The sequence below is a fragment of the Microcaecilia unicolor genome, chromosome 1 (assembly GCF_901765095.1).
Source record: "Microcaecilia unicolor chromosome 1, aMicUni1.1, whole genome shotgun sequence".
NCBI lineage: Eukaryota > Metazoa > Chordata > Amphibia > Gymnophiona > Siphonopidae > Microcaecilia > Microcaecilia unicolor.
The window spans coordinates 642,005,444-642,013,966 of NC_044031.1; the positions used below are offsets into that span (position 1 = coordinate 642,005,444).

General features: G+C 40.8%; 1 protein-coding gene across 1 annotated transcript; it reads left to right on the forward strand.

Annotated features, from left to right (window-relative positions):
* The first annotated feature begins 6,263 nt into the window (after nt 1-6,263).
* On the forward strand, nt 6,264-7,208 carry LOC115461191 (olfactory receptor 13G1-like). The gene has a single exon (XM_030190851.1). The coding sequence runs from the start codon at nt 6,264-6,266 to the stop codon at nt 7,206-7,208; it is 945 nt and encodes a 314-aa protein (XP_030046711.1).
* Nucleotides 7,209-8,523: the final 1,315 nt, after the last annotated feature.

Here is an 8,523-nt window from a genome sequence, read left to right on the forward strand (position 1 = left end):
TACCTGTTTCTCTAGCCTGGTCTGACTTCTGGCCACAGCTGAAATCATTCACTGCTTTACAGCACAGCACCTCTTTTGCACGGCACTTCTCACCCCCTTGACTTTTCCTCCAAGCTTTCCCCAGCCTGGAAGAAGGTTTGTTATGAAGCCTTTCAACTTCTTCCCTTGTACCTGAGCTAGAGCAGCAATCTCCATGGGCTCACTTACCCAGTCATCTTGGGCTTGGATCTCCTCTCTTACCTCTTTCTCCACCTCCCATTCCATGGGCTCCTCTCCCTTTATGGTCCCCAGCTAGTCCTCTCCCTCCTGATTATTCCTCCTCAGCCAATCCCCCTCCTCTCCCTCGGGATCCTGGGACTTGTAATTCCCTTGCTGCTCCCTTTGCTTGCACCCAGGGCTTTGCAGGGGTTCTTGGGACTGTAGTCCTCCTCCCTTCTCCAGCTCTTAGGAAACTTATGCCTCCATGGGGGCATGGTTTCCCAGCCCCTAGGATCCTGGGACTTGTAGTTGGAATCCCGGGTATGAAACCTACCCATCTTGCTCCTCTCCCGGATCCCTTCTTCCCTGACCCTCAAGGGTTCCTCACAATATGTAAACTATAGCCTTTATAAAATTTGCTTTTGGCAGATGTAAATGCTCATACCTAAGATAGGCACCAAAATACATACTAAACTAGTATTCTGTAAAGGTCGTTCTGCGCAGAGCACCGTTTGCAGAACACTACTTTAATGCCATTTGTTTTGGCACCTAACTTTGGGTGCCATTTACTTGAATTCCATCCTAAACTGGCATTCTGCAAAGGGTACTCTGTGCTGAACGATCTTTACATTTTCACGCCCAACTTAATCATTAGCATTTACCCCTGCCAAATGGCTTGTGTAAATGGTGACACCCAATTTATGGCAGCTGGGTATGCAAATGGTAGTATTCTATAACATTGAGCTTAACTTCTAGGAATACCCCTGGTCTGCCCATGACACTCCTATAGCTACACCCCTTTGGAGTTCTCTATAAATTTAGGCTTGCATTTTATAGAAGAGCATATAGGGCAGATATGTATGTAACTCCAAATTGCTGCCAATTAACACCAATTATTGATTAGCAAACAGATCTGTGATCGGTGCCAAATTTGCTTGCCCAACTTTTGGTGATCTATATTGAATCTGGCAGTGAAGTTGAGTCACCCAGTTTTAGGCACCAAGAATGTACATAAATGAAGGTAGTCTAGTCATTTATGTGTATAAATGAGTCTTTATAGGCTTAATTCTAATTATGGTGGCTAAAAAATTGGTGCTGATTGAAAACACACTTGGGTGTAGTCTATAAGCCACACCTAAAGTTAAGCATGGCTTACAGCATATGCCTAAGCCTGTCCACATGACTAGAATTTAGGTGCAGCAAATTATGCCAATGAAAACCCGGTGTAATTGCCCAAGCCTAGATGCGCTATATAGAATCCAGAGGAAAGCAAGTTATTCTATAACACTGCATATAAATTTTAGGAATGCCCATGACCCTCCAATAACTATTCCCCCTTTTGGGATCCATGTAGTAGAATTTACGTGGACTATGTTATAGAATACACTTAGCGAGTAGTGTGTGTAAATTCTAATTGGTGCCAACTAGTACCGATAATTGCTTGTTAACATCCAATTATCAGTGCTGATTGGCATGTTAACCAATTGAGTTGCATGCCCAGATTTTCATTTGGAACTTTAGTTACACTATATAGAATCTGTGGGTATATGCATAAATGACCTCATATGGAATGCTGACATGCTTTGATGGTGGGCTTTTAGCTTACATTTGAATAGGATGAGAGATGGACCAACTCAGGAAGTCTATTCCAGGGTACAGTTCAGCAAGATGGAAAGAAAGGAGTCTGAAGTTGGCAGTGGAAGAGAAGGCTACAGATATGAGTGACTTACCAGATGGACAGAATTCCCAGGGAGGGGGTATATGGAGAGAGAAGAGAGAAGAGATACTGAGGAACTGCAGAAAGAATGCACTTGTAAGTTATTAAGAGGAGTTTGAACTGTATATGTAAATGGACAGGGAGCCACCGCTAACTCCAGACTTCGTTCCTTTTGTCTTGCGGCACCTTATGCCTGGAACTGTCTTCCCGAACCCATACGTCTAGCTCCTTCTTTACCTGTTTTTAAATCTATGCTGAAAGCTCACCTTTTCACTACTGCCTTTGGCTAACCACTACTCATTTGCTCTCCTCCTCCCTGTCCCTCTCTACCCTGTAATTCCCTTGCCTGTAATGTCTTGTCTGTCTGTTTTACCTAGATTGTAAGCTCTTTGAGCAGGGACTGTCTCTCTATGTCAAGTGTTCAGCGCTGCGCGCGTCTGCTAGTGCTATATAAATGCTATTAATAGTAGTAGTAGTAGTAGTAGTAGTAGTAGTAGGAGAGAAGTTATGTGGAACATAACAACACTGGCAGAAAATAAATCATGCAGCAGAATTTTTAATAGATTGAAGGGTAGAGAGACCTGTGAAGAGCAAGTTGCAGTAGTCTAAGTAGGAGGTGATGAAAATGTGGATAAGGGGTTTGGAAGTGTGTCCTGAAAGGAATGGACAAAATTTGGTGATGTCATAGAGAAAGAAACTAACAAAAACAAGAATCCCAAAGGAGAGACAAAAATGTAAGCAAGAATCAAATATAGTCAGATACCCAGTGAATTACACAACCATGCTTGAGTTCTTTGAGTACCCTCAGATGTATGCCATCCAGTCCAGGTGATTTACTACTCTTTAATTTGTCAATTTGGCACAGTACATAATGGTGATCATCAATTCCAGAAGAGAAATACATATTTAAGGTGAAGGAGACAGAGAGCATTAGGCATACAGTTATAAAAAGTGCATTTTCATAATCAGAAAAAAAAGGTGTTGGATTAACTTCAATTTTTAATAGATTGAAGGGTAGAGAGACCTGTGAAGAGCAAGTTGCAGTAGTCTAAGTAGGAGGTGATGAAAATGTGGATAAGGGGTTTGGAAGTGTGTCCTGAAAGGAATGGACAAAATTTGGTGATGTCATAGAGAAAGAAACTAACAAAAACAAGAATCCCAAAGGAGAGACAAAAATGTAAGCAAGAATCAAATATAGTCAGATACCCAGTGAATTACACAACCATGCTTGAGTTCTTTGAGTACCCTCAGATGTATGCCATCCGGTCCAGGTGATTTACTACTCTTTAATTTGTCAATTTGGCACAGTACATAATGGTGATCATCAATTCCGGAAGAGAAATACTTATTTAAGGTGAAGGAGACAGAGAGCATTAGGCATACAGTTATAAAAAGTGCATTTTCATAATCAGAAAAAAAAGGTGTTGGATTAACTTCAATTGTGATAGATTAACTTGGACAATCAGGAAAGTTAAACTTCAATCTTGTTGATTAGTATGAACAATCGGGAAGTACAGAATTATATTTAGTGAAGGCTCGGTGTAAAATTTTGATTAACTGGTATTTAGGATGGATTATTGTAGTATGCTTTGTTGAATAGGTTAGTTTTCAATAATTTACGGAAATTATTTATGTCGTGTGTTGTTTTTATTGATTTAGTTCGTTCCATATTTGCGTACTTATGGATGCATATGTTAATTTATATTTCACTCCTTTGCAGTTGGGGTAATGAAGGTTCAGGAACGTGCGTGATGATTTAGTAGAGTTCCTGTTTGGTAGGTATATAAGGTCTGACATATAACCCGGAACTTCACCATGTATGATCTTATGAACCAGAGTGCAGACCTTGAACATAATACGCTCTCTTAGTGGAAGCCAGTGTAGTTTTTCTGTTAAGGGGCTGGTGTTTTCATATTTCGTTTTGCCAAATATGAGTCTGGCTGCCGTGTTTTGTGCATTTTGGAGTTTCTTAATAATTTGTTCTTTGCAATCGGCATAAATTGCATTGCAGTAATTTTCTTCATTTGGGTCCTTTTTCCATTCTTTGAAGGACAATCTTTTGGCTGTAATGGCCTCCTTTACTTTACCTTTTAACCATGGTGCAGACAGCAATCACTGTAGGAGAGGAAGAATCTAAAAGCAGCATACAATCTCATTTTTGAAAGTGATTTTGGCCGGGTTCAACTGCTTTCCGTCACGGAGCCAGCGAAACATCAAGGGGGCATGTCAGTAGGGTAATGAAGGGGTAGGGGTGGGGCGAGGGCGTGCTCATGAGATGGCTGGCTTCGCCTGATAATGGAAAAAATAAAGCCAGACTTGACGAGCATTTCACCGGCTTTACTTGGTCCCTTTTTTTCATGAATAAGTTTCAAAAAGGGGTCCCTACTGACCAAATGACCACCGGAGGGAATCGGGGATGACCTCCCCTTACTCCCCCAGTGGTCACCAACCCCCTCCCACCCAAAAAAAAACCAAACAAAAAAATGTTTGCCAGTCTGTATGCCAGCCTGAAATGTCATACCCAGCTCCCTGACAGCAGTATGCAAGTCCCTGGAGCAGTTTTTAGTGGGTGCAGCGCACTTCAGACAGGTGGACCCAGGCCCATCCCCCCTACCTGTTACACTTGTGGTGGTAAATGGGAGCCATCCAAAACCCACCCAAAACCCACTGTACCCATATGTAGGTGCCCCCTTCACCCCTTAGGGCTATGGTAATGGTGTAGGGTTATGGGGAGTGGGTTTTGGGGGGGGGGGGGGTGGGGGGGCTAAACAACCAAGGGAAGGGAGCTATGTACCTGAGAGCTATTTTTTTTATTTTTAGAAGTGCCCCCTAGGGTGCCTGGTTGGTGTCCTGGCCTGTGAGGGGGGCCAGTGCACTACAAAAGCTGGCTCCTCCCACAACCAAATGCCTTGAATTTCGCCGGGTTTGAGATCGCCAGCATTTTTTCCCCATTATGGCGGAAAACCGAGGCCGGCCATCTCAACCCCGGCGAACTCTGACATAAAATATTATGGGTGAGAATGAGTACATATTATGTGAAATTATCTAAAAACAAAGAAACAGGATTTTACTAGTGTTTAGCATGTGGTTCAAAAGTGAATCAGTGATCAAGGAAAACTCCTATATACTTGAAATGCAAGGTCAATTTTATAAGAGATCCATGAAATAAAGGACTGTGATGGAAATTGTGATTCACCTGTGAGCCAACAAGTTGTGGTCTTTGAGTGCTTGAGAATTAGACTGTTCTTTTGAAGCCAAGAGGAAACCGCATCAAACAGTTGAAATGCAAGGTGAGTTACATTCAGGCACAGTAGGTATTTATTTCCCTGTTCCCAAAGGACTTACAATCGAACACACACACCCTTTTACAATGCTGCCCTTGTGGCAGCCATGTGGTAATGCCGACACAGCCCATTCACTTGAAAGAGCTGTGTCAGCATTACCGCACTGGCATCCACTAGCGCAGTTTTGCAAGGGGGGGGGGGGGGGGGTACCAAAGCAAAGAGATCACAAAATACATACCTACATACCCAAAAAAGGAAATTCTAAGTGTTAGTGAGTCAAAGGCATGAAATACTTGAGCTGAGGTCGCTGGATGCTTTAATATTTCTGGCATATTTTGCTCTCCCCGTGGGTCAGCTGGCATATTTTCAAAGGTAATCTCCATGAGGCTTTTCTCATTGAAAATGCATGGCTGACCACACTGTACTATATTAGTACCCATAAGCTTTGCATCTGCTTTGCAGCAAAGCCAAAGTTCCTGTCTTAAAACAAGCATGGAAATTTCCAAATTAAATCCTAACATTTTTGAATGGCTGTATTGTGTGCCATCCTTGGGCCTCCTCAATTTCACAAGTAGAGGAAAGGGTATTTTTCAGAAACTCCCCCCCTCGCATTTTTGCTACATAACTGGTCAGCTAAATTATTTGAATATTGTTCTTCCTGAAAGTGGTCAGAATTGTGATCTTAAAAGCCAACTTTTCAGTAGAAACATACTATAAAAACATTAACCAGTGTGTAAGTAATTATTCTCCTGAAAATAGATTACCTATTCTAAGGTTCATTAAAAGGTAAAATGATATATAAATCTTTCAGACATAAGACATATGTTTTACAATATACTAACTGCTGTCACCTGAAGATTTATGTTGAGTTTTTTCTGAGCAGCTCCATTGAAATGAAGGGAACTGCAGCTGAAATCCATGATCAATTGAACCATCTCTGTATAGCTGCCCAGAATTTGTCACCACAACAGTGAATGACACTGGATGTCAACATTGTAGTGGATGGTTTATGGCTTTATTTTATTTTTCTGTTTTCATTCCAATAGGCAGCATATCTTACATTAATGGAATGGAAGAACCAAAATTCCACGCCCAGTTTTATCCTAATAGGACTTTCGAACCATCCTCAGCTGCAAATTTTATTGTTTTTTATATTTTTTGTGATCTATGTAATATCCCTGCTGGGCAACATCCTCATTGTGACCATCATTATTATAGACACTCGCCTCCACCTACCCATGTACTTCTTCCTTATCAACCTCTCTGCCTTGGACATTTGGTGCACCTCGGTGGCTGTTCCCAAGATGTTAACTAATATTATAATGAAGAGAAAAGATATCTCATTTGCTGGCTGTGTTGTACAGCTGTGTTTCTTCACCTCAGCATTAGGAACAGAACTTCTTCTTCTGACTGTAATGGGCTTTGACCGTTATATTGCTATATGTTACCCATTCCATTACACAATCATTATGAACAAGAAATTATGTTTGCTTCTTGCAGCTGCCGTGTGGATAATTGGGCTAGTAAATTCGCTGGTTCATACTGGTTTAATCTTTAGGCTCCATTTTTGTGGTGATAACATCTTAGATCATTTCTTTTGTGAGGTGCCATCCGTCTTAAGGCTTTCCTGTACAGACACACGACTCAATGACCTGGTGATGACAGCAGCTGATTCTTTCTTTGGTATAAGCTGCTTCTTGTTGACACTTGTGTCATACACATATATCATCTCAGCTGTTATAAAGATCCGGTCTGCTGAGGGAAAACGCAAAGCCTTCTCAACCTGTGCCTCCCACCTCACTGTTGTAGGCTTATATTATGCTACTGTCATATACACCTATTTAAGACCTGCTTTCAGCTACGCAATGGCTGATGATAAGATTGTGTCTGCACTATACACTATCTTATCTCCAGTATTGAACCCCATTGTCTACAGTCTACGGACTAAAGAGGTAAAAGAAGCCTTCATGAAAATAGTAGGGAAAAAAATATTCCCCCAAAGAATTTAACATATTCAACATGTCAATATTAAGCTAGCATGGGGTTTTAGTTAATATGTATATTCAAAACAGCTAAAATTTCACCACCTGACAGCTCATCACTGAGATACTTCATCATCTGAAACTTCATGAGACAGTTCATATGTGACATTTCACATTCAACAATTTATCATTATCAGAACTATTGAAAAGAATGAGGGCAAAGCAGAGTTCTACAGAGTAAAAAATATTACAAGAAAGGAAATATAGCAAGAAATGTTTAGCTACAAATATAAAAGATAGAAGGAAATCTATCAAATTCTATTTTCAAACAAATCCTTCGAACAAAGATGTAACATGAAAAATGTAACAAATAAGCTTTAAATATTTGATCGTCAGCTTAATTTTCCATATCAAATTCTGAGCCATAAGCTCTGAACCCAAATCATGGAATCTTTCTAAAATCCTATCAAGTCAGAATATATTATTATTATTATTACATTTGTATCCCACATTATCCCACCTTTTTGCAGGCTCAATGTGGCTTACAATTCATCGTGGATACTGGAAATAGAATGTATGGGTTTAGATTCTGATTCGATAATAGCTTAGCCAAGGGTGTCATCATTAGGTTGAATATGGTCGGTGAGAGGGGGGATCCCTGTGGAAGTTTGATGTCACTTGATATGAGCGGGTGGTTAGGAAACCCTTGAACCATCTGAGGATGTTACCTCCGATTCCGAAGTATTCGAGGATGTGTAATAAAATTCCATGGTCGACCATGTCGAATGCGCTTGACATGTCAAATTGTAGCAGTAGTATGTTGTTGCCATTTGCTATCAATTGTTTGAGTTTGGTCATAAGCGTGACTAGTACTGTTTCCGTGCTGTGATTAGAGCGAAATCCTGACTGGGAATCGTGCAGTACTGAGAACTTGTTTAAATACTCTGTGAGTTGTTTGGTCACAATGCCTTCTATTATTTTGGTGAATAGGGGAATGGATGCTACTGGTCTATAGTTCGTTAGTTCATTAGTATTTTTCTTTGCATCCTTAGGTATGGGGGTGAGTAGAATATTACCTTTCTCCTTTGGGAAGAGTCCATTTTGTAGCATGAATTTCACATGGTTAGTTAGGTCCATTATAAATTGTTGGGGGGCCGACTTCATGAGGTTGTTTGGGCATATATCTAATTTACAGCGAGATTTGGTGAATCTTTTAAGTATCTGTGAGATAAGATCTACCGGTAGTAGAGTGAATTCAGTCCAGATCCTGTCTGCTGGGTGGATTCCGGGTTCTGGGTCTAGACATTCTAGGAGTGTAGTATATTCGATTGGGCTGGCTGGT

Bases quoted from the DNA above. Each gene is read 5' to 3' on its own strand.
- LOC115461191 (XM_030190851.1), top strand. From the start codon at position 6,264: ATGGAATGGAAGAACCAAAATTCCACGCCCAGTTTTATCCTAATAGGA.